This window comes from Chanos chanos, chromosome 10 (genome assembly GCF_902362185.1).
Source record: "Chanos chanos chromosome 10, fChaCha1.1, whole genome shotgun sequence".
Classification (NCBI taxonomy): domain Eukaryota; kingdom Metazoa; phylum Chordata; class Actinopteri; order Gonorynchiformes; family Chanidae; genus Chanos; species Chanos chanos.
In genome coordinates, this window is record NC_044504.1 from 35,272,397 (window position 1) to 35,299,697 (window position 27,301).

Below are 27,301 nucleotides of genomic sequence, written 5' to 3' on the forward strand. Positions count from 1 at the left end.
TCACAGGTCATGGCGGTGCACACCCAGTTTCCACATGCGCAGACGCATCGGTTACACTCCACCTGGGTCTCTGCTCCATCCTCATACAACTCATCCTCCAGGGAACACTCTGCAATAAGCAAATACAACATGAGTCATTCGTCCACCCACTCAGTCATTCATATTTACACCAATCAGCTGCATGTAAGTGCTTGTAACCATGTGTAACCTTCTGTCCTGTAACCATGTGTAACCTTCTGTCCTGTAACCATGTGTAACCTTATGTCCTGTAACCATGTGTAACCTTGTGTCCAGTAATGATGAATAACCTTTTGTCCTGTGTTACCTACTGCCCTAGGATTTATGATTTAATTGTGCCCTCTCAAAACATTTTCGAAATGGATTACACTTCAACCATATCACTGAGAAAGAATTATAAGGGAGTTTTAATATAAGCATGCATAAGCATTATCAGGTTATCAGTTTTGCATGTTTGTATTTGAGTGACATGCACTGGTTACCAATGCAAAAAAAGAAAAAAAACACAGTAAATATGTTATGTGATGAGTAAATTAAGACTGTAACATCAGCGTTGGCATTTTATGAAGTTTGGTCCTATTCACCATGATACGTCGCACTTACCAACATGTACATTTCTCAGGATTTTACTGCCATGTGCTTTTAAGAACCTCACTAAAATGAAATTGACATAAGCCAGGTGAAAGTCCTGCTAACACTGAAGTGGCTCGGTAATACATCCAAACGGAGATATTCTACTGCCAAAAATACAGCGTGGAACGTTAAAGCTGCCTTATACAACTGTTGGGGAGAAGAAATATGAGCTGACAGGAGTTCAGATGGGTCTGCAGTCCTTTGGTTTCAATCCTTCTCCTGTGACCCTGAGACTGACACCAGATCTGTTCCTCATTGTGCAATCTCCAGCAACACTATGAATATCCAAACTGAGAAAAGACCAGCTGTTCTCTCTCTCTCTCTCTCTCTTTCCATTTACCTGTCTCCTGTCCCGAGTCCCGGTTTTTTTCTTTATGATTCCAGTCACGGGGTTTTTGCATTGTGGCTCTCTGGACACAGAGTGTAAATTTTGTGATGGAATGCATGCATGCAGCCAGTGGTGAGGTCACAAAACCCCAAACAAAACCACTCTGCCTCCTTCTTTGACGAACTTTCACCTACTTTCTCTCGACAGAACGCTGGTCCTTGGATTCTCTACCATGTAGCAATGCTTATGCTGCATGTCTGAATTATCACTGGCAGAGTTTTATGCCTTTTTAAACAACGTTATCAAGTGACGTGTGGGTTTGAACAAACGTATTAACATTGCACGATGGACATTCTAATCGTTTCAGTCAGCTGGTAGCACTCTTCTCCTTATCTGTTAAACTAGTAGTGATTAGGGTCTATCCCGCCTTCGCTCTCTCTCTCCTCTGACCACTGAGATATTATTTTATCTTTATAGAGGGTTTAAAGACAAGTGCAATATAGCTGCCACACCCCAGAATCAGACCCCAGAATTAGTCTGAGTCTTAGTGCAGATTTCAACCTTCAAGGCTCCAAGCTCAGCAAACTGTGACAAAATGATGTATTTTTGGTGTGAAAGTTAAACTTAAATATTGTCTGAAAAATCTGCCTGAGTGAGGAGGGCGGGGGTCATTAAGAGAGGCGTGACTCACTCTTCTCTGGGGGGTTAAAGCCAGGTTTGAGGCAGTTGAGAAACTCATCGAAGCTCAGTTTCCAGTCAGCATTCTCATCCGACAGCTCGATTAGGGCGTCCACACACAGGCTCCTGGGAGAGAGACATCAACTGACTGTTGCTCACTGAACCTTTATCAAGTAAGAGTCCTACAGGTGTGTTTTAACACATGTTTTGTATGTTCTGGTGTACAAACAATAAAAAAAAGAAACAAACAAACATAACAAACACATCTAAATATTCAAATCTTCAGAGGTATTCTTACTGTGTACTAAAACACACCACATGCAAATGAAATTTGTCCAGGTTTAAGGGGTTAACTACACGTGCCCACAGTGAAGGCTCACAGAGCAGCTCAATATCAGTTGAAATCTGGTTACTTTTGGTAAACAGCATTATCAGAATGGCCCAAAGTAGAGCCATATTACTGTGGACATTTGCTCAGGATCTTTAACCTGACATTTGGTGGTAGAAAATGCAAGCTACCAATCTAAGTAACCATCTGTGTGTGTGTGTGTGTGTGTGTGTGTGTATATGTGTGTCTGTGTGTGTGTTTGTCAGCGTGCGGGTGTGCACTGTATGCGCGTGTGTGTATGAACTGTGTGTGTGTGTGTGTGCACGTGCATGAACTTTGTGTGTGTGTTCACGTGTGTGTGTGTGTGTGTGTGTTTGTCCGCGTGTACGTGTGCACTGTGTGTATGCGTGCATGAACTCTGTGTGTGTGTTTACGTGTGTGTGTGCGTGTGCGCGCATGCGTGTTTCTGACCTGAGTAGGCGGTTACTCTCCTCATCAGCGTAGGATCGTAACTCCACTGCGCTGTCATTATGCTGAATAAACTTCAGCAGCTCAGTAGAGTCCAGCTGTGCGTCACCATTGTCATAATTCTGCAAACACAACAATCCAATTACGAATACTAATAATCTCACTGTTTACAAAGACCAGCAAACTGCACACACACTTAAAACACAGAGCCTTTCACTCCTGCACGGTGAACAGAGGCAAACGTCCCACAGTCCGTATCAGGCAATGGACAAACCATTACATTATATTATATTATTACAGATAGCGTTATCTAATATATGTAAGTGAAACTTTCAAACAAGTGTACATTACTCATTTATGCCTTTAAAGTGAGGTAGATTCAGCTTTGTATGTCTTATTGAACTTTGGGTCAATAAACATGAATCATAATCACATTTTCCTTATCCAAGCAGAAGTTTGTACTTTAACAGTGCTCTCTCTCTCTCTCTCTCTCTCCATACAGCACTTTTATCAATGGGGTACAGCTGCACCTGCCCTGGTGTGCTAGTAAAGTTTGCTCTCTGTGAGCTAGGATAGCCTACGTTGAAGAGAAGGAGATTTTTGCACGAAAAGATATATCACAAGACCAACATATCTATATAATAGACTCTCTCTCACACACACACATATTCACACATGCACACACCTCTCTCTCTCTCTCTCACACACACACACACACACACACACACACCAAGACTAATACATCTATACATCGTACTCATGCACACACACACACACTCTCAGTTCATTCACACACGTCATTCTTATGGCGTAATCTAATCTCAGCAGTTTAACACACACAATCTGGCTGATACAGCGAGCTATTCTCCACTAACGTTCCACTGATAATCCGGAGTGAAAAGGACATCTCATACTTTTGTCTCCCTCACACATTACTCCATCACCTTCTCTTTTTTTCACTCCCCGATGTTTCTTCTCAAGATTCATCTGTCGTACTGAGACATTTTACACTGCAATGCTGTCTCGAAAAAAAAGCAGCAGCATGTCAGTCATTCATATGTGTATGGAGTTAAGGCTGAAACTATTAATTTAACACATGTGGCTGAGTCACACGATCAGCTCAATACTGACGTGTGAGAATAAACAATAAAAAAGGCGGCGAGTGCAAACTTAGGAAAAAGGATTTGGTGGATGGATATTAGGTCGATAACTCCTTTCTGTCATTCTCCGATATTGATATTTCCAATGCTGATGATGTACCACCTGTGTATAACTACAGGACACTGACATATTGTTTGCATAGTTTCTGTGACAGTGAGAAAGGGTGAGGTCCTTCTCCACAGGCCGGGCACCGAGTCATTAAGAGTAATTTCAGTGGACTTCAGCATGCCTGAGAGGGCTGTCAGAAAAATGACCAGGCCTGTTCAAAGGCTGCTGTGGGGATCAGCGGAGGTGGGGGGGAGGGGGGTGGGGCAGTGGGGGGCATCTATCTTCAGGGAGGGAGTATTACGAACACAAAGCCATCAAGCTGTGGATTGACTGGGACAAGACAGGACAAAGCCAAACCACTGTGAGTCTTTGAAGTATCAGTAAATGTCCAGCGCTGAGGTATTATACGACTCAATAAGCCCATGACAGAGCTTGGCTTAAATCTCCGCGACTCAGCAATGAGCTCTAGGTGTGTCCTTTAAAAGAACAGTAAGAGGTCTATGATGGAGGGAAGACTGTCATTTCTGCAGTTACTTTCTTCTAATGCATTACTGAGTGCTGGTGCAGTTAACAGTAACAGTTTAGCGCACAATTCTACAGAAAGCCACATGTTTCTATCTGTAGTGGATGGACATAGAAATATCACAATGTTCCAATTCACATTCATGGGTTGTAAACCACCTTTTCCCACCAAGTGACCTATTTTAAGTTAAAGACCGCTTCTATTTGCAAAGTATTTGTAAAGTCAGTATAAACACATGAATCCAATGAAGACCTCTTAAATGTTATAAACCACATTCGTAGAGTCAGTATAAATGTGCTATTCCAGATTACTCTGAATCAGATCTGACTGACTTGTCTGGCACCTGTTCAGAGAGCACGGACTGATACAGGCAGGGGCAGGGCTCTGAAAAACTGACTTCGCTCGCAGGGTTAATCATGGCCTGATTTAAAGAGGAAATTGCTAGAACACGTAGAGGCAAAGAAATCGGTCGCACCTTGAAGTACTTGTGAAGGATCTCAGAGAAGTTGGATCCCTTGGTGAACCATCCGTCTGGAACCACCTCCGTCTGCAGCCAGTCAATCACACGACTGCGCAGCTCATTACGGTCAGCGACGTAACACACGACTGGGTAAACACAACACACACACACACACGCACATATGCACGCACACACATATACAAACAAACATGCATGCACACGCACAAGTGCACACACACACACAAATATGCATGCACACGCACAAACACACACACACACACACACACACACACACGTACACACACACAAACACGTACACACACGCAAACACGTACACACACGCAAACACGTACACACACACACACAAAAGATCACACCTCAGTTAGCTGATTGTAAATGAGTCAGAGAGAGTTTGACTCTGTTAAAAGGGTATCTGTCTGTGGATCTCTTGTATGGGGCAAGTTGACTTTATCAGCAAACGATACTGACATGTAGATAAACAGACATACAACACATCTCTCTGATGGCAACACATCTTTAGACTGTAGCACACTCACCCGGGCTGACAGCAGCCTTATCCACTTTCTTCTCTGCAATAAAACAAACAAAAAAAAAGATAATCTGTTATGTTCCTCCTGATTGCAACACTCAGAAAAAGTAATACCATTGTTAAATTTCTAAATAACCCTTCGTTATCCGATCCGTGGCTCTGCGTTAAGCGATTAGACTACTGATAAAACAAACAGCAGTAAAGTCAGACACGGGGATCCATCTTTGGCTTGGATGAGATCATGTCATGATACAATGTGACATCCCACCATCCCCTATCACCAGGTCTCATCTCGATCACTGTGTCACTGAGTTCAACGGGTTAAAGTTTCACCCAACACAGATGTGCCAAAGATGATTGATTTCATTTCGAAGTTCGTTTTCAGGAGTGGAACGATTTTTTCCACACCAGACCAGTTTAGCGTGAGTGCATGCACCAGAGAACATATGGGAGAGTTGACTTATGCTTTTATCCAAGAGCAACAATTTATATTATTCAACCATTTGTTGATGTTGATGTAACCGCTTATGACACTATTTACATTGTGTATTGCCTATTTCAACCAGATGCTCATGTTGTTATGGGGTTGGGGATAAAGTGATACATTAACACTATAACACACAGCTTTTAAACGACTTTAAGGTTAAAAATACTAACGACCCGACAGACATAAGATCTGAAACTCCATGCCTGTCCCTTTTCACCTCTACTCACTTAAAAGGTCAAGTCCCTGTCAGCAGTCTCATTCTAACGTCAGCACATTTTTCACACACACACACACACACACACAAAAATCTCCCTTAACACCCATGTCAGCAGTGAGTGTATCTGAGATGCTTCTGTGTGGGTGCACCTTTGCAGTGTCCGTCATGGGCCACCTGGATCTTGAGTCCGGTCAGACAGGCATCCCGGTGGAGCTCGCAGTGGTTCCGGTACGTCTTCCCGTTGTTGCCGCACACAGTGCGCTTATGGGGCTTACAGTGCTACGTTTGAGGGAGACAGAGACAGAGAGAGAAAATGTCTATTGACACGGCTCGGTCAATCAATTCTCTTTTCCCTTCATACACTGTGGCTAGCGGAATATAGACCGGAGAGAGAGCGAGAATGAAAGAGAGCGAGAGAGCTTTTTTTTTTTTTTAAATTCTTTTCTGTAATGAAAAAACAGGGCCCTTAAAAGTGTATCATGCCTAGATTAGATAAGACAAACCTATTGTGAATTTACTGCAGCTGCTATGAGGAGGAGCCTTCGGCCTCATTTTTAGGCCATGCTCTTGCCAGGCTGGCGTTAACTGTGAATGACTCCAAACTGACACAAATCTTTACTCTCCCTGTTTACACCCCATTCATACACTTTACAATTATGTTTGTCAACCTGGACAACTGTCAGGCCGATTTAACATGCAAACCTTAAAGAGTTAATGAGCTGATCAGTGGGCAGCGACTGCATTTGTGCAAAAAAACTGCTGCTACCAGAGAACAAGACTGAAAGATGCTGCTTTGTGACGTGTTTACACTTTCCTCTATATACCATGACTCAGAAATAGTGCTTGTGTGTGTGTGTGTGTGTTTCTGTGTATGTGTGTGCATGTGTATATGTGTACGTGTACGTGTACGTGTGTGGGGGTGGGTGGGTGTCTGCACATGCATTTGTGCCTGTGTATACGTGCTAGGGGTTGCATGAGTACATACTTTTACAACTCGAGTACTAGGTGGGGGGGGGGGGGGATAGGGGGGGTGTGCTGCTGCTTCAGTTAGAAGACTAAGCAGCTATGATGCGGTTGGTTCCAGCGCATAGGGCAAAGCATGAAATTAATGATACGATATGAAAATAACACTTGGTCTTACCCTTACCCTTACCAATGGTGAAGTATGGACGATACCGACGATATCTTAAGGTTATTGTTACCAACATTCTACAGTAGCCCAAGATAGAAAGTGCAGTCAACAAAGCGTGCTGTGCACACTATAGTGGGTTAAATCTGGGTAAATTTGAAAACGCATAATCAATTCTCCGTTAAATGTTCTTACTGTGTTGAAATATAGCGGCTGTTTTTTTGCCTGGTCATCTTTAGTAATCCTAACCGACTTAAAAATGACATTAGTCGTATTTGCTTGCATGTATCTTAACAACATTAATTTGTTTAGTCGTGTTAATAGCCTAGGTTATTATATGGCAGACTCAATGTTACAGCCATCCTTCAGAAATCCGTCCACAACTCACAAATGTTGCACGTTTATTTAATCACAACGGCAGTAAGGGAAGAAAATTCAACAATAAGGCAAACAAACAATCGATTCCCCACTTTAATGCTGTCGCCATCGTTCCTCTCGTTTTCCAAGGGCTCTAACTGGAAACTGAGTGCGCGCGAGATCTAGCATCGCGATTGGCGAGTCCTCGACGATAAAGTAGAAACTCGAGAATTGATGTGACCGCTCGAGTACTCTGTGCAACCCCTAATACATGCTCTCGCACACGCGCATGTGTGTGCGTATTCATGTGTGTGTGTGTGTGTGTGATGTATGTTTTCTGTCAGGAGCTGTACTGCCTCTAAAGTCTATAATCAGATCTGACCTGTGCAAAGCAGACACCACACATCCTGCACAGTCCCACGTGGCTCCACACGATCCAGAGATCTGACCCAAATTCCACACTCACGTTTCATTACATCTAACTCCAGAGTTCGTGAACACCGCACAGTCTTCTACATTCTCTAATCTTACAGTCAGAACACATAAACAGCCCAGCTCTGTGCTGTTTCTCTAAGCTCCCCGTCCAGAGGCTCTGCTGCAGACGCGTCGGTGAAGGCTGTCCTGTATTTCACAGAGTGATTGCGGGATAGGTATTGTATTGAGTAACTGCTGGTGTGTGTGTGTTTCTGGGGAAGACTTACCTCAATACACAGACAGGTTGGCTCTCCTTTCTCGGTGACAGCACATTCTCTCCCTGCTCCACAGAACACGTTAGCACACACTTTAGATTTGCTCTGAGTTACCTGCAGAGATACATAAATGCACATATGTGAGTGCAAACACACACACACACACACACACACATGATATTACAGAGAGGAACAGCACAAGCACATACTGTATCTACATACAATTAACTCTGTATACAAGAGTGATACATGGGTTTGTGCTTTAACACACACACACTTTTAGACGTATCACTAGAAATTCAGATATGCATTCTGCAGTTACAACTCACTGACACCAGATGGAGACATCTAACTTCAGAAAAAATGAGGTGTGATTCACATTCGAGGAAGGAATATACACACACTATCAAATAACCTTATACCATTATTTTATTCCAAATACTCACTGGACAAAATATTCAGTCAGGTATTTTTACACAAGGCAGAAGCCATACTTAATGCATAATTCGTTGTTTTATGTAGTTAAAGTAAATGAACGCTTGCATATGAAAATCATCTGAGCACTAAGGCTGTGTAGCCTCCTCCTAGACAGGACTGTAGTTCTCTTGCCCAAATCCACAGAACCAGGGAAAAACCCAGTCTGGTCAGCCATTTACCAATAAAATGATCCCAAAATGACCGACTTCCTGCCTTCACAAAACACATCTCATTTCTCCTGGACTTTTCTGGTACTTTTCCTTGTTTTTTCAGTCTCCTGTAATAAGCTCGTGGATACGTTTGAGTCTGTGTTCCTCTGTAGACTTGTTCTTATGTCTGCTAAAGGGAGTTTTTCCCACGTTGCTTTTTCCCCCTGTTGCCTTTGCCTTAGCTCTCATCACTGGGGCTCTCAGAACAGATATCTCTAGAGTGATTCAGTGTTTGTTGAATTTAATGGTATAGGTGCAATATAAATAAAAGTGAACTAAATTCACAGCTTTCTAAGAATCTCCCAAGACACACATAGGCACGTGCACGCGCACACGCACAAAGCCAAACCAGAGCCAGAAAGAGAAAGAAAGGGCGGATGCAGTGGTTTAAACTGTCAAGATTATAACCTCAGTATCTATACATAATCTGTGATTTCAAAAGCTTAAACCACATGAAACAATATGTTACCTACATGGTATGTGAGGTGTTACCACACACAGACAGATGGGCACAGACAGACAACCACACAAACATGCATGAGCACCAGTGCAGCCACATCCACACACACACACTCACACACACACACACACACACACACACACACACACACACACACACACACACACACACACACAGATTCAGATGCATTTGACGAGTTGTCCCCAGCAGAACAGTGTGTTTCAGGTAAAATGTCCGACTGTGTACTTGTGTGTGCAAACACAAATGCACACACAAGTACACACGCAAACACACAGCACAGAAACCTCGTCTTTAGAACAAAAGCTGTTTTTGCCTAAAAAGTGCATGAGACCATTTCCATGACAACAGATTTTCCTCATAAAAAGGGCAAGCAGTCACAACTTGGGACACTTTATCAAGTGCCTCCTTCAAAAAGAAGATAAACAGGAAAAAAGCTACAACAACAAACTCCTTGGCTACCATGACAACCGCAAGGCACACTGTAAAACATTAAAAAAAAAAAAAAAAAAAAAAGTTTTACAATACGAATCCAATTACACTGAACTTGCTCTACAAAGAGAATGTGTCTTTTGCTGTGATGCTGGGGACATGTTTAATAGAGCATTTCAAATGTTCTAAAGGGTGTAATATGCATAGACTTCATACAGAAAACTGCCCACTCTCTTCTCATGCAAAATTCATTTTAAAAAACCTTGGCTTAAGGGGGGGGGGGGCTTGGATAAGGTGAACGGGGTGTATTGATATATGTATTTTGACCACACCAATATTGTTTTCCCATTTAACATCAAAAAGTGCAAATCATTACATGTCAAAACGACTTTATGTGTAAAAAGAGCACAGGAGCGATGGGAAATAGGTTCGCTGTGAAAAACGGCATTCCCTGGTTAACTCCGCAGACTGACTACGTGAGTGTATACAGGCCCTGCCTCAGGTGACGAAGCCAGTGCCCTCTGGCACATTCAGCATAACTCTATTCACCTCAAACTTCTCCTTAACTCTCTCTCTTTTCTTTCTTTCTTTCTCTCTCTCCCCCTCTGATTCTCTCCTTTCAGTTTACAGCTCTCTTTCTTTTTCTGTCTGCCTGTCATTCCCTTATGCAGGAGTTGTATATATGGCTGTAAGCAGCCTGCTTTCACAGGACTGCTTCACTCTTTGTTTTACTGTTCCTCTCTCTCTCTCTCTCCCTCTCTCCTTCTCTCCTCCTCCCGCCTGTATCCCACCCTGTCACTGAAGCCCTTCCATACACTGAGGTCACATGAGAGGCGAACCAGCCAATCTCGTGCTGCCAAGTTGTAGCTGGAGTTTGGATTTCGAATGTGCCTTACAACACCCCTCCTCTTTTATCCAAACTTCTTACATCCTGAAACATGAAGAAAAAAAAAAAAGAATGAGACACTCAAGAACTGTGTAGAATAACTCGAGGCACCGGGATAAAGAGTGTAATGTGTAGTTTCAAAAGACACCCGTCTGATCCAAGAACTGGTCTGAATTGGGATTTTCTCCACTACAGAATGCAATTCTTTTATTACAGCTTGCAGCTCAGACAGTGATTTCTAGAACTATCAGTGAAACAAAAAAAAAACCTCTTGTTGTCCTTCCATGTTTTTCATGTCTGACCACTACTCTGCACTTATAGCATTCTGCATTCACACTACACCAGGCATACAGTCATTTACTCCCTAAATACTCATTTCATTTGACACCCCCCCAAAACACACACACACACACACAAACACACACACACACACACACACACACAGACACAGACACACACAGACACACAAAACCACCAACTCTCCCCTTTCAAAAAGAAAAAAGAAAGAAAGAAAGACAGAAAGAAAGAAAATGAGAATAGAAACTGTTTATAACTGTGTTTATAAGTTTTGCTGGAATAAAATATTTTGTCATTAAGGGTGTTGTCACATCTGGGCTTTCTAGGCCATGTTTTTAACCCCCACCCTGTTTCCCATACACACACACACACACACACAAATACAGAGACACAAATGCACACACACACACACACACACACACACAATCTGTGTACACCCTTCCCCCCTCTCGTGTCTGTGCATGAGTCATACAATGTGAGAGAACTTTCCACTCAGGCAAAAACTGACAGAGCAGTGGTGCAGTTTGCTCCCAGCTCTTAAACACGTACAGACAGAAGCACAGTTTGAACCTCAAACAGCTTCACATTCACTGCAGAGCAAAAACTCTTCCTATGTAAAAATCCTTCCTTCATTACAGCCCTGTCTTATCTCATCACGAGTCAACAGATGAAAACTTTCATAACGTAAAGAAAAAAAAAAACCCTCCTAAATCTAGCTAAAGTCAAAGCTATTTCACGTTGAGAACATGCACCTGGGAGCATCACGTATTCATTCACGGGAGAATGCGTGTGGGGGGGCTTTTTAAAAAATAACGAACACGGCTGTCTAAATTTAGCCGGGAGAAGAGAGTTGGCATTTAGCTAAATGAATGGTGTTGTGCACTTCATCTCAATCAAATCAAAACTAATGGTGTTGCCATGGTGACCAGGCGCAGAACCCACGGTGGGCCCATAATATCCTGAAATGCAGAGTTGAGACAAAAAGAAAAAAAAAAAGAGGGGGGGGGGGGGGGATATCTGAGCCCAGTGGATATGTGGCCTCTTGTACTTTTGCTCTCTGATCAAACGAAAGCACGACCGTCATGAAGACTGGATTGTGTCTGTTCTTGTTTTTTTTTTTTGTTTGTTTTTTTGCCTCACAAGTTTGCCCGAAAGTTAGAACGAGTCTTAACTCAGATGTCCCACTATCGTTTTGTTAAAAGTTTCCTCCCTGTTTCTTATATTACAGATCAGGACTTTCATTTGTCCCCCTAATTTGAATCTGCAGTTTGTGCTGTTTTGCTCTACTGTAACACAGCTAACAAAGGTTCACCAGACCGCAGAGATGTCATCGGGTAGAGTCTATCTGACCACAAAAGTGAGGTTTAAAGGTTTAGAGTCGGTCTCCGGTTCAGTCTCCGGTGTATAATTTTCGCTCTCATGTCAGGTTTCAGACTTATGACTCCTTCCAGCAGCCTGTGGCCTCGTGGGAAAATGAGAAGTTGGTCCTCTTTCTCTCTCTATTTCACTCTCTCTCTCTCTCTATCTACCTCTATCCCACTCCCTTCCCCATAACACACACACACACACACACACACAATATCCAGTGTACACATCACATATACACACAAGCTTACTTCACACAAGCATACACATGCACACACATACAGAGTGAGGGAGAAACTGACTTGCTGATGTTGACTCTAAGGGGTTCCTTGGCAATAGAAAGATGGTTTAGGCGAGAGAAACAGAAAACAAGTGGAAAAAAGGTAAGACAGAGAGCAAACAGTCCCTGAGAAGCTGGGAAGAGGAGTCAGAGCTTGTGTCTGACTCTCAACTCGCGCATACACAGGAGCATGTTCTCTCCCTCACAGCTCTGTACGCTGGGAGAGGCACTGGTAGCTCTTTAAAGTAAAACTGTTAAAAAAGGGCTGTGTAGTTATTTTGGGTTTGTGCTCCACAGAGAAAAAGCAGAATTCCAGTTTCAAATGTTACCTCCTCAGCATGTGTTTGTGCATGCATGCCTACGTGCACGTGTGTGTGTGTGTGTGCGCGCACACATTTGTGGCTGTGTGTGTGTTTGCGAGTGCATGTGTGTCAGCGTGTGAGCGCGCGCGCATGTGTGTGTGTGTGTGTGTGTATGCGCATGCATGCGTGTGTGTGCGCGCACGCGTGCATGTGTGTCTGTGTGTGTGCGTGCGCGCGCACGCATGTGTGTGTGTGCGTGTGCGCATGTGTCTGTGTGTGAGTGTGTGCGCGCGCACGCATGTGTGTGTGTGCGTGTGCGCATGTGTCTGTGCGTGAGCGCGCGCATGCGTGTCGTGTGTGTGTGTGTGTGCGCGCACGCATGTGTGTCTGTGTGTGTGTGTGTGTGTGAGTCTGTGCTCTTCTTTGTTACTTAACCCATTCCTGCTGTAGAGACACCCAGTCCTGTCCTCATTTGTGAAACACAGTGAGATGCTGTTTAAAGATAAATATGTCATTTGTGTCTCACTCAGGTCCATATGAATCTATGCGACTGAGAACAATACTTCCACAGAGAGCTGAAAAATGCATGACCCTGTGTCACACACCCTCACAGCAGTCATGACCAACCCATGCCCTGACTCTGCCCAAGCCGCATGTTCCATGAAGGGCAGTAAAGGGAGAGTGTGTGTGTGTGTTTGTGTGTGTGTGTGTGTATGTGTGGTGAGATGGTGAGAGAGGTCGCAATGAGATGTGCGAATGTTTTCCATAGAAAGTGACTGAAGCAGATTCCCAAACACCGCATTTTCCGTAGAACTCTCACACTCCCCAGTCGAACGCAGGTGCAGCGTTTCTTAGCCTGTGTCGGGCTCTGAGGAAAGAGCGGGCGGATTCAGACAGCTCGTAGAATCCTTAGAGATTAAAAGATAAAAGGGAGAGGCAAAGTCAGCGCAGAGCGAAGCTTGAGAAAGAAAGATCGAGAGAAGAAAGGAAAAGCTGAAAACAGAGGGGGGGGAAACGTCCTGGAGATGGACGAAAAGAGACAGGAATAGAAATAAAGAAAAGTGGAGAAGTGAGGAGACAGAGAAGAGAAGTTGAAAAAAGAGATGAAAGGAAATAGCAAATCCTGGAGACAGAGCGAAAGAGAAAATGAGAGAACAGAGGTGGTAGTGAGAGAGAGAGAGAGAGAGCGCGGAGTGCTTTAATTAAACAGTTGTAACCAGAGAGGACCTGGGGTCAACAGCTGAGCAGATACTCTGCTCTTCTTCAGCCTGTGAGACACTCAGTATTTTTCCTTCTCAGCCAAGTTCAATGAAAATTGTGCTTCCTCTGCGGTGACGCACCGTCCGTGGTGCTCGAGCGTGTGGTTTTAATAATGGGTTAGGCAAGAAAACTAAACCTAAACAAACTCAATCTAGCCTCACGCCTTTCCAAAAAAAAAAAAGCAAAAAAAAAGCCTTGAGCACAAACAGAACAAAGATTGTTCTGGAAATTCAATAGCGCGTGACAGAGGAACGGTAAGTAAGGTCAGTGGAGAAAAATCACTTTGGGGTTTTTTTTGGACATCTCTTACCCGTTTCTTCCAGAAAGGTTTCTCAGGTAATTCACAGCTAAGCGAATGTGATTAATGCCAGTCTTTCATAATTGCATATTGATCTGAGTACAATTCATTATTAATGGTCCCTGAGACTTCATCAAAGCAGCAAAAACCTGAACCCAGTGACCCTGTGAGAACAGCGAGGATGGCAGCCATTGTTTTGAGACAGAAAGAGAGAGAGAGAGAGCGAGAGAGAGAGAGTGAGAGTTGTGTTTATTACTGTAATGACTGCCCTGGTCCCCTCCCTCTCTCCTCCCCAATGTCTCAGTCTATTCCACATTTCACTGTCTCTCTTCCAAATACATCACGTACTTTTTTTTAGGGGGGGGGGCATATAATTAGTCTCAGTCTTAATGAGCTGTACCCTGCTTCACTACCTCTTTCATTAAATCGCCCCTGTTTCAGCATCTCTTTTTTGTTTTAAAAAAAGACTGTATTTTAAGATTTCTCTATTACTTCCCATGTCTTGACTTTTTGTTTGTGTGTGTGTGCTTCTGTCTCAATCACACTAAATGAATGTCCAATAGTAAACGAGATAAAATGATTTCTGAAGCCAGGCATTAATTATATAGCTTAAAAAAAATTTTAATATCTGTGAACCGATGACTCAGTGGGAACAGATAAACAACCCTTGTTACTGCTGATCTGTGAGTACTGTGAGTACCTAGCACAAAAACAAACTAATTTTGCATAGGGGATTTTTCATAATCTGCATTGTAGTGTCTTTCACGTAGTCAGTCTCATTTTCGTTTAGAACCATTATCCCTAACAGTGAAGAATTTTATATAAAGGAACAGGTTAGAGAGATGGGAATATTAAAACTGTGGCCAGCAGATAATGGTAGATGAGAGAGAGAGAGAGAGAGAGAGAGAGAGAGAGAGAGAGAGAAAGAGAGACAGAGGGAGGGAGAGAGAGAGAGGGAGGGAGAGAGAGAGAGAGTGGGAGAGAGAGAGGGAGAGAGAGCGCGCAGGAGAGAGGGGAGAGAAATAGAGAGAGGGGGAGAGAGAGAGGAGGGGGGGGAGAGGAAGAGGGAGGGAGGGAGGGAGAGAGAGAGAGAGAGGGAGAGAAGGAGAGAGAGAGAGAGACGGATAGGGAGAGAGAGAGGATGGTGGTACAAGGTCTAAAGCAGGTTGTTCCAATGCCAGAGGCATCTCCAATCTGTCTCTACTCTGTCACAGCAGGTGAGAAGCAAAAGTGCTGCCTTTGATTCCAACCACACCTTTAAAAATCTCTCTCTCATTCTTCTTCCATCTGAAACCCCTGGTGTGTTTCCACATCCTGCCAGTCAGGTCCAACACTTACTGAAAAAAACTCATTTAAGAGAAGCCATTAGACCTCAAATAATTCACTCATCTAATCACGCTCATCTGGCAATCTAACCATCTTAAAACCGAACAGAATCATTCATACAGATAAAACCACATAATGGATTCATAAAAGCTACAGCTCACAAGCCAGAGTGATATTGTCACATTAAAATGTACGGTACTGGGTTACATCAGAAAGATAAACAGTTTATAGAGAGAGAGAGAGAGAGAGAAAGAAAGAATGAAAGACAACTCAAAGAAAGAGAGAGAGAGAGAGAGACAGAGAGAGAGAGAGAGAGAGGGATAAAGGCACAAAGCCATGCTTTAAGTATAAAAGAATGTAAACACCTGCTCTTCAACTTTGAATGCTTCCTTGCAGTGTGACTGAAATACGGTTTATTTTATGTATTACACTGCATAAAGGGGTGTTAATAGGCCTGAACACAGAACCTGTTTCATAGAACTGGACACACATTGTATAAAACCAACAGTTCTTATCTTATCTTTATGTGATAACACAAAGAAACTACAAGCATCTTAAATTAGCTTTGCTATCAGGAACATCAAAACTAACGTAACAATTCACAACACTGGTCTGTGACCAATAACACAACGTTAACTTTTCAGCAACCCCAAGCACAGAGTGTAAAAGACCATGTCAACCAGAAAAAGGTAACAGTGTGGAGCAATGGTTATGGAGGCCATCTTCTTCACAGCTTCACAGTTTCACCGACTGAATACAGATTTCAATAGAAGGTGGGAAGGTGGGAGTCCTGATGGGCTAATGGTCCCACTCTTTGGACTTAATGGACATTCTCACTCTGGGAAAGATACGACTGGAGAGGCTCTAAGTGCAATCAGAAAACAAAGCTGTGGGGATTCAAGGACAGTTGAGACCACAACACCTCATCATTAGCAATCAGGTCTACATTATATCAGGAAAAAGCAGCAATCAGGCAAAGAGGTATCAGGAATTTAAAGAGTCAGAGCAGTCTTGCTGTTCCCAGACCACAACGTTCTAACATCCCCTCAACGCTTGCTAGAGAAGAAGTGAGACCAAATTTGTAACAGACTAGGAGAGAGAAAAGAAAAACACAGGACCTCTAATGATGAAGGAAAAGAAGAGTTTTTTTTCCAGTTTTGTGTTTATAGTTTTAAATATAAAATTTGAAAGCACTTTGACACTGCAAATTCTGTCATGCTGTAGGGTCCCCATAATCCATCTCTGGACCTCCATACGGAGACGAGGATCTTTACCAGACTAGCATGCTCACACTGGGAATGTTAACAGGAAACAAGGAATTGGAGCACTCCCAACTGGGTTAAAACAAACATTCCAGGCCAAAAAAGGACATTCACACTGGTGTACAGTCATGAAACCACAACAACAAAAAAAAACCCTGCCTAGCTTTCTCTCCATACCACCCTCAGCAGATTCACTTAATAATCCAGGGGTTATTTGGGTGAGGTGAAATACCAGTCAATGTTTACCACCACATCACTATCACAGGGTTGGTATTGAGCTAACAGGGGGGGAGGGGGTGTTATTTTTTAATAACTGAGGTTTACTGCAGGGTGGATTTGATTACAACATCCAAACCCTGGAGATGTGGGAAGGAGACCCTAGAGAAATGTTTTTTTGTTTTCTTTGCTTCCTTCACACCTAGCCTTCTAAGAAAACTTCCAACGTTCTCCACAGGAGTAATTTACATATCCATAACAACTAACGTAAATATCACCAAACATGGGAGGGAAAAAAAAAACCCCAACTCAAAACAGGGGGGGCAAAAAAACAGACATGGCGATATCGGCCAGTCTGTGCAGCAGTGGCTGGGGATTTGTAGAAACATCGACAAGTTTGTGTTTATGTATGTTTGTGCACAGGTTGGTTGACTTGGGCTTCATGAATCAAAAAGGGCAAATCAATATTTCCTGAGTGTTCACTTCAGAAATGTAATTAGCTATTTTTCCCAGAATGCCCCACAGCATGTATTTGCATATGGAACAGCATGGTTGGCATCCAAACAACCTGCTAAGCACAAACAACCTGCCCAGCTAACGAGGTGTGAGTCTGAGAGGGAGAAAAATGGACCACTGAATCTGTCTGTTTACTCACACGTCATGGTTGCCTGGGGCAGTGGAATAATGACCATTATGGATATGATTAACGTCAGGTCTGCGTCAACATTTTATGCCCCAACACCAAACGTCTTGAGAAAAAAAAAAAATTCAAATTCAGTTCAGGAACACTGAAATTCAAAGCTGCCAGAGTGATTAGCCTTGAGATCTACCTTTTGAATTACTCACATATGCTTTAACAGTTTTAAAGTTTCAGCTTGAGGAGAGAAAAAATATATTATTTTTCATCTTGAAGCATACATGGCATCACTGTGTGTATGTGTGTGGTGTGCGTGCTTGTGTGTGTGCTTGTGTTCGTGTGTGAGGTGTGCATGTGTGTGTGTATGTGTGTGTATTTGTGTGTGCACAGGTGCATGTTTGTGTGAATAATAATGGATACAGGACTGTTAGCACGAGCCATGGGGTTTCCTGACAGGAATGCAGAACCAAGCTGAGCCTGTCTAGACGAAATAAATAGAAAAAAAAAAGAATGATGGACAGATTCTGAATTCCACATTTTGTGCCCAGAGCCTCTGACCTGCGTTACCTCAAGCCCATTAGTTCAGCAAAGAGACCTGTCAAACAGAATCTCTACCACAACAATGTCACAGTGCCCCTGCCCTGCTGGAGAACTAATGCACAGCCCTGATAGAGCCTTCTGCAAGGAAAATGGAAAGGGGGAAGAAAGGAGGGACACAAGGAAGGGAGAGGAAGAAATAAAGACAGAGTGAGAGAGAGAGAGAGAGAGAGAGAGACAGGAAGGATCAAGAGGAAGCAATTTTACTGACTCTGTTGACATTATATTTATTAGGTTATTCCTTGACAAACCTAAATACTGATGTTCTGATGTCATTTCAGAAAAGATGAGGCAGGAGATAAGGCCATCAGTACAGAATGGCACTGTGTTATAGGCAAATGCGGAGCCTTTGTGTGATACAGTGGGACAGTGTGATGCTACACAGTGTAACAGGGAGTCATGTGTATCAGATTGTGATCATTGACTGTGTGGACCGGGGGTCGCTGAGTAAGCACTACGACAAGACAGGGCTGTCACCTCACTGCTAATGAGGAAACCAGACCAGACCACGCCAGACCCGGTCAGCAAGACAGGGCTGTCACCTCACTGCTAATGAGGAAACCAGACCAGACCACGCCAGACCCGGTCAGCAAGACAGGGCTGACATGCATGGTTTGATCTGGTCCCAAAATGTAGGATAGGGTTAAAAAGAACAAAACAAGCAAAAAACCCAATAATTGTATAGACACAGTAACCAAAAAAGGCTTGAAAAGACAGAAAATTGTAAAATGAGAAAAGGAGGTTCTCTGTGTGGTGGAGTTCAAAAGAAATAAACTGCTGTTAGCTTTTTGACTGAGGAAAATGCCACATGAATTGCTCATTCATTTTTGGCATAAACTTTGAATGTGAATGTACAAACATTACATTCTCTCCAACCTGTATGTTTCTAAGCCAAAATAAAAAAATTGAAAACATTTAGTATGCTCTGTACTAGTGCACAAACAAAGTAAATTTCGTCTGATGTTTGAAAAAGAGGGATTGCGTGTTTTTACTATGATGTCACAGCAGAGAAGACCAGAGGACCACCACAGACCAAGAAGAGCACCTGGGGCAGAGTGAAGTCAAGTCTCACCTCTTCTGTGTTTTCTGCCTCTTTCTCTTCCCCTGGCTTTTTGTTTTTCCATTACATTTCCATTTCCAGTGGAAAAAATGACAATATTGCCTAATCTGATGCCTTAGTTACAGAGTCAGCCTGAAATGCAGAGGCAAAGAGGGAGGGAGGGATTGATAGAGAGGAAAAAAAAGAGGAACGGATAATTTTCCGTCATTTCTTTTCTCTCCTCTGCAAACGTTTCCTTGATGTATCTAACTCCTACTATCTCAACAACCTTCACAAAATCATAATTGTCCAGAAACATTTGATGAATCCTAAATAGGAAACACATGCTTAAGAATGAGAGAGAGAGAGAGAAAGAGAGAGAGAGAGAGAGGACCAGAGAGGGAGGGGTGGGGTAAATTCCACTCCAGTACATTATCTCATTGCTCTGTCCAACTGGGTTTGCCTCATGCCAAATATCTCTGCTAAATGGGTCAAAGGAACAACTAAAAAACAAACAGCAAAATTTCACCACAAACTCCTCTGGAACACAGAAACCAGCAGGCTTTTTCTCTGCTGTAATTCAGTTATCTGGTCGTAGCTAACTCAAAACAAGCATGGCATCCTCTTGAACATGTCGTATAAGCGGTGGAAACATAGCGTAGAGAAAGCCTCTTGTTGCTGTTGAGAACACAGAGTGAGATTGATTAGTGACAGGAAAGCAAAGGATGAGTCTGTCAGGTGTGAGCGGGTGCTGAGATGCTGTCCTCATGTCTCTCTGACAGGTTCGCTTTGAAAACAACAACAACAACAACAACAACAACAACGATGCTCCTGATGTCTTTACATTGCAGACACAAGCTTGTTTGTCACCGACAGTAACGTATCCTTTCTTGTTCCCTTTATCTGTTTATCTTTATCTCTTTTTTCCTGTCAGGCAATGTCTTTACAGAATGATGTCACTCCATTCTTTCAGCATTTCTCTCTCTCTGTCTCCCCTTCACTCGCATTTTTCAACAGCATTTTCTCCCACTGAGCCAGAGACTGTGTGTTAATGTCGTTACAAACCGTTAGGACTTCAAAAAGAGGCACGCTTGGTCCTGATTCCGCTACGGATTCAGACGCATCCTCCAAGGAGTCATAAGATTAAGTCCTCATTTGTATGCCAGAGGCACAAACTGGACCCAGAGGCATCAAGCATGGTAGTGGAAGGACACACACACACACACACACACACACATACACACACAGTTACTGGTCTTTCTAGTGCGATATACTAAGTGAGGCGACATTCAAACGCACGAGAAGAAGCAGACGGGCACAAGGGCCACTGCTTCTTCATTAAATATCGTAAATAAACGGATCCATTAAGTGTACAGTCATGGGTCTGTCTCTTCTGTTCATCCACAGCATCTCTCTGCTCTACAGTCCCTTCAGTTTAACAGTCACTCAGCCCTTCCTGAGAGCCAGTCTGCACACAAGGCTGCAGAAATCATTTCACCCACTCCCAGCTTAGTTTTTTTTTTCCCTATTCAATCATTATGTATTTATTGGTTTCATACTCTTCCCTTTTTTATAGATTAATTTTAGAGGATCAGCCCATGTCTTCTGGTCTCTCTTCATGGAGTCTCTGGCTTCTCATGGGCTCATGTGCAGTCGCCCACCCTCCCCTCTCTCTCTCTCTCTCTCTCTGTCCCTCTTCCTTCTTTCTCTCTTGGCTCCGCTCCAGCGTGTCTGAGAGTAGGAGTCCGCTCAGGGCTCGATCTATTCTCTCCTACAGTGACGTCCTCTCAGAGGGGGTCACGGTCTGAGCGTGCTGAGCAAATGTTTGACATGTGTTCAGAGAGGGAAATACTCTTGTTTTCCAACATACACCCTTCACAATGGCCTTCTTTATTTTCCACTTGGGGCACCGGCGCCGCGGCCGAGGCCCTCTCGGTACGCGTGCAGACGCGGGGCGGAAAATCTCGGGCGAGGGAACACCTGAAGATCCAGCGCTGCTCTCCCTAAGTAATCAGCACCATCTCTTTAGCCGCATATTATGATAATGCAATTAACGAGAACTCCGGCTCTGGGCAGGCCCGGTTCCCCCCGGCTGTTTCTAAATAAACCGAACTATGAATAATGGCGCTGGCTCCCAGAGCCACGGTGAGATTATTCATCCACTTCTCCTTATCGTCCTTCCTCTACCACCTACAACCAAGGCCTCATTACCCGAAGGGTTTTGTTTTTTAATAAAATGTGAGTCCCATATTAAAGGCAGTACCGGGTGGTGCAGCGAAAACCAATCAATCACTCTCTTTGTCGGAACAAAAGTTGTTGCTAGACAAGGCAAAGAGCTCAAGAGATAAGGAGAGAAAGACTGAGAAAGACTGAGAAATGACTGAAAGAGACCTCAGAGGTGAACTGGTTTTGAAGACTCTGGAAAAACGACCATGAGGTAGAGGAGAGAGATGGAGGGCGAGTGAACTATCTTACGACGACGAGTGTATTATAAGTACAAGGACTTCAACAGCCCTGAACTCTTCTTTTCTTTCATCCCTATCCATTCATCTTTCCCTTCTCTCTGCTTTTCAATCCGTCTCTCTTTAACTAAGGCATCAGTCCAGGCGGCCCTTCCCCCCCACCCCCTTTTTCCTCAGTTTTCAACGGCCTCTCTTCCCGTCCCCTCAGGTCTCGCATTTGGAGATTTCACCGAAGAAAAGCTCTTTCGAGCTCTGTTAGCAATACTGGCCAACACAATAAGCAAGGCCATAAAACATCATCACAAAAGAAAGAGCAAGACAATGCACATGTCTTCAGAGAGAGAGTGAGAGAGAGAGAGAGAGAGAGAGAGAGAGGACAGGGTCTGAAGAAAGAAAGAAAGGAAGGAGAAGGTACAACACAACTGAGCACAGATGTATCGGAAACAAACACTTTAAAAGCAAACATACTTAAAATGTGAGGACTGAGAAAAAGAGAAAGTTGAAGGTGGAGGGGAAAGGGGGGGGCAGACAGTAGGGGGTGTAGACAGACAGTAGGGGGTGTAGAGAGAGAGAGAGAGAGAGAGAGAGAGAGAGAGAGAGAGAGAGATGGAGGGAGGGCGGGAGGGAGATTAACCGTAACCATAAGGTTGGATTCCCCGTTGTTTATCACTCTCCCACACCAGATGGCGTTCAGGAGGAGCAGGGAAATATATTAGGATTTCGTGGTAAAATTGATAATGGGACAGAGGATGTAGATGAATAACTGAACGTCTCTGCCGGGAGGAGTTCAAACTTCTCATTTCACTCCTGGAAGCACCGTCGCAAAATGCATCTGAATGTCAAGTAAACACTCTAAAGGTCAAACAGATTGGCTTCGCAACAGAACTCAACAACTGATCTCAATGCATTCATTTCTGGAGTTCATAAAAGAATACACAGCAAAGAGTATCGGATCGTTAATTTATCGTCCTTCAAGTGGAGCAACATATATTACTGTATTAATCCGTGTGTGAGACTCTAATATTAATATTCAAATATGTAAATCCGATCTGTCACTCCATCCAAAGTTAAGAGGAACTGGAAAAACAGCTTTGGAACGGTCTGTATGAAAACTCTTAGGATGTTCAGCATGTCATCTTCTTAAGAGGATAAAAAAAAAAATCTTAGCTGTTGGTATTCCTGGAGCCTCCACTGAACATTCCTTCCATAACTTTGAGCTCTGTAACTCTGTAACTCGTGCCTGCATGCTATTTGCATAACTGGGTCGTACAGTGGCCCAGTGAGTGATATCTTCATCCATTCAGTTTCAGACTCACAACGCTAACCAGCTGCCACTGGGAGCTATGGGAACACAGTGCCTGGAGGAGGACCACAGTTCTCCTTTTTCTCACAAAGACTCTCTCTGTGTTTCTGGGTCAGAAAGATAGTCCATAAACTGTCATGGGTTTGCATTGGTGTAATACCAAACACTGGACCTCCATCTCCTTTGCAGCGTTGCCATGTTTACAATTCTCAGTGGAGGACTAAGAAGGTATATTTTGCTATAGCTTACGTTTTTTTCATGTCATGCTGACGTGACCCTGGGGTGCAGTTTTTTTCTTTTTTTAAATGACACAAAAGTTAAGTCTTTGCACAGGTCCTTGAAACATGCGCTCTTGAAAAGGCCGGTCATCCATGCCTTTATGTTTCGAAAAAACCAACTGGGAGAGACTTCTTCGTCTCCCCTCTAGACTTGTGTTGCAGTCTGTGGAGGCAGAGCCTAAATCCTCATTTAAGTCTGAGGATGTGAATATAGGAGCCTGTCCTTAAAGAGTTCCAGTCACCCCAAACATTGGTCCATCTCCTAACAGCCTCCTCTAACCAAAACAATACAGAGAGGCTAGACACAATCACTCTCTCTCTCTCCCTCTCCATTCCCAAATCACTCCTCAAACACCCATCCCGCTCCCCTTCCGCCTTGGTAACTATTTTTGGCATGGCTTGAAACAGTGAACGCTCACCTGCAGTAACAAAGCCCTGAACACTTCGGGCTGAGCAGACAGCCCGCTCTCCCCTGTGCTTTCATTCGGCGAGCGGCGGGGCAGCGTCAGGATGAGATTTAGATAACTGAATTATCCACCGTGTGTCACTGCATTCAGCCACATTCTAAAACTCCCATCACCCGGCAATGGAAAGAGAACAAATCCACTCACCCCTCAGTGTGTGTGTGCTCCTGTATGTGTGTGTGTGTTTGTGTGTGCGTGTGTGTGTGGGGGGGGGGGTCACATCTTTAGGAGGATTTCTCCTTGGACACCCTCTGTTTTTCATCTCCCTCAGGTTTAACGGTGCATCCTATTTATTCAACCCTTGTGTTTTTCTCAGGCAGGGACACAGGGAAGGACAATTCGTAATTCAAGCATCCTCTGTCATTTTAACTGTCAGCTGCTTTTTTTTTCTGCAAACACAACACTTTTTCTTTCCTCTGGGAGATTGTTTTAAATAAATATGGTGCTAGAGACAGTTGTTTATATAAAATCTCCTGTCTGCCAGTGACATCAAAAAATCATTATACGAAACTGTACATGACAGAACACAGCAACTCTCTCTCTCTCTCACACACACACACACACACACACAGGAACCTGCTAGAATCACAATTACAAAAATGCACTAAACACTCACACATACATTCTCTGGCCTCGATTTGTACAAGGGTAGGAGGTCTGAAGCAATTTAGATCAGTGAGGAAGAAGAGCAGTGGTTTTTAATTTGGACAGACATCGTCTAAGAGCTGGAGCATGTAGTGCCTCATCCCACAGAGGGACACATGCTGTGACTGCCTGAACACCAACCACTGAGCCCCCAAGAGGAACCAGTCCACGGGAACAGAGTGTGTGTGTGTGTGTGTGTGTGTGTGTGTGAGAGAGAGGGGGGTGGGGTTACATGACTTACATAGAGACACGTACAAAAACTACCCCTGTTGTACTTTAAATGTTTTCTCACTCGCCTCATCATTGCAAAACTGACTCCTTACATTTTGCTTCTTAACTAGACTGTATCTCTGATTCTCTCCATGCATTCAGATTCTCATTCATTCTAGGACATAACCAATAAATTAAAAAAAAAAAAAAAAAACAGAAAAAAAAACCCCAGGGACCAGCCATAACACTCTGACAGAACCAGTCAAAATATCCTCCACCGATAGGATAACCAGGCAAAGGAACACAGCCAGTGGTTACACAGTGCAAAGAAACAACCAAAAAAATAAGAAGCGTTCTGTGGAGGTACATTGTGAGGAAAGCTCTCAGTGGTGCAAGACAGATGTGAATATGACCTCCATTCATCATTCACAATGTACCATCCACATGTGTAAAATCCATACACCGAGACACAAAAGAATAATAGCGGCAACAGAGTGTCGATAAAATGGAATTTCACAAAGACGAAATACCCAAGAATACAGAATCCAAACCATCTCAAAAAAGCGATCTTGCTCAGAGACAGACCTTAAAAACACAAAACAACAGAAGCTGCAGAGGAAGAAGCTCTGATTTGGTCTTCCAGACGAAAGAAAAAAAGTGTTTTTCTTTTGAGCTGAGAAAAGTTAGGACATCTGCCACCATTTAACAGTCCTCGATAACAATATGTGTGTCTTAAGCCAACAAACATTTTGGGGGGGACAGAAATTGATGCTCTGTTGTGTGTGTGTGTGGTTAATAAACTTCAGTTGTCATTTCAGCTGCAGTGGTATGTGTAGAACAATGGTTTAACACCATGGTCTGTGAGAACATATTTGAGCTCACTAGCCAATCATCTAACAGTTCTTTTCATCCCCAAATAAGGCAACAGCTGCAGGTGATCACCAGTGACAACTCCATGCTTGTCTGCTAAACATAAACCCCAAAACAACAATAAAGCCTAAAATTCTCTATCTTTACAATGTCCCTTATCTCCTTTTTTAACAGCTGTTTACTGTGATCAAGCAACCACCAGCTCACACCCCACCATGCGCGCACACACACACACACACACACACACACACACACAGTAAAAGGGACCATTTATACTGATACCACACCAACTGCGGGGGTGTTTGTGTGTGTGTGTGTCTGTGTGTGTGTCTGTGTATGCGTGCATGTCTTCATCTGTGTGTTACAGAGACCAGATACCAAAGCTTCATCCACTTTGTTATCTTTTGAGGCTTCCGAGCAATTCCTCTTTCTCTAAAAACCACCAGCCTTGTGGCTGCAGTCAACAGATAAACCAGTTCAAAGACAGGACAGATATAAAAAAATGTAGAATTCTCTTCCTAATGCATGCGCTGGCCCTGTCCTTGCTGACACATGATAGGTTTCATTAAAACAACAACATCCCATAATGTGCAGTACCTCGTGAGCTAGGTTAATGGCTTGTTAATTAGTTTGACAGAGAAACAGTTTTATAGCAACACTGAGAAATTATTCTAAAATATATTATAATATCAAGCAACCAATGACATATCTGTGAAGGCCAGTGTTTGATGGAATATAAAAACATATCTTTGTTTAAATGTTCTTCCTTTTGTTTTGTAGCAACAGATTAAATGTTTCTTCCTTTTTCTTTTGTTGCTAAACGTTACAATGCGTAAAAATGGTCAAGTGAGCAATAACTGCTCTAGTTCAACACTCTAGTTTTTAATTTTCTACTCATAACTGGTTTAACAAATTGGATCTAAAACTTACCTCGGCATGACAGCCAACTATCGCCAGCAAAAGGACGACGGGGATACTTCGAAACATCTGTAAGGGAGAAGGAACAAGAAAAACGCAAGAAATCACTGCACATTCCAATACAAAAACAGACTATATTTAACTATTGTATAATAATTAGCCTCGGTGAACAGGAACAAATATTGTGTTCGCAAAGCTTACCATATTCGTGGGCAGCACCACAGTCTGAGGAGAAAAGAAAAACGCGACGCCTGTCAACGGAGAACAGAGGATGTGTGGGATTGCAGGAAATTCGAGCAGCGTTCAGGAATCTGTACTAGGTCGGTCTCTCCCCCTGCCATGACGTGGCCAATGAAAAAGCCCCAAACCAGAGAACGAGGAGGGAAAAACATTCAAAATTCACCGGTTAGCGCTCTGTGTCTCAAACCGTTATTTTTAAGACAATGGAACACTGTAATATTTAAAAACTTTGTATGCATCGACGTTTAGAGCTGAAACATTTGTTATTCATATCCTTTTTGTTCTTTAGCTGAGAAGAGGTGAGGTTTTTGTTTATTTGTTTGTTTGTTTTTCATAGCCAGTGTTTACAAGTCTTCGCTGATATACCATACTTTGTCAAGCGTGCACAACAAGATGTCCAGAAAATTATACTGATTCTTCATTTAGCCATTCTACGATCAACTGCAAGTTTTTTTTTTTCACACGGTCATAACCAC

General features: G+C 43.2%; 1 protein-coding gene across 1 annotated transcript in view; it reads right to left on the reverse strand.

Moving 5' to 3' along the window:
- fstl1b (follistatin-like 1b) overlaps positions 1-26,843 on the reverse strand; it is a 28,795-nt gene extending 1,952 nt beyond the window's left edge. Inside the window, exons 1-9 of the mRNA XM_030786709.1 lie at positions 26,787-26,843; positions 26,598-26,654; positions 8,087-8,188; positions 6,049-6,178; positions 5,203-5,235; positions 4,661-4,791; positions 2,457-2,575; positions 1,671-1,783; positions 1-109 (exon numbers count right to left, since the gene is read on the reverse strand). The exon at positions 1-109 is cut by the window's left edge and continues 2 nt beyond it. Coding sequence (XP_030642569.1) covers positions 1-109; positions 1,671-1,783; positions 2,457-2,575; positions 4,661-4,791; positions 5,203-5,235; positions 6,049-6,178; positions 8,087-8,188; positions 26,598-26,654; positions 26,787-26,789 — 797 coding nt within the window. The 5' untranslated portion in view covers positions 26,790-26,843. The remainder of the gene's footprint in view (positions 110-1,670; positions 1,784-2,456; positions 2,576-4,660; positions 4,792-5,202; positions 5,236-6,048; positions 6,179-8,086; positions 8,189-26,597; positions 26,655-26,786) is intronic.
- Positions 26,844-27,301: the final 458 nt, after the last annotated feature.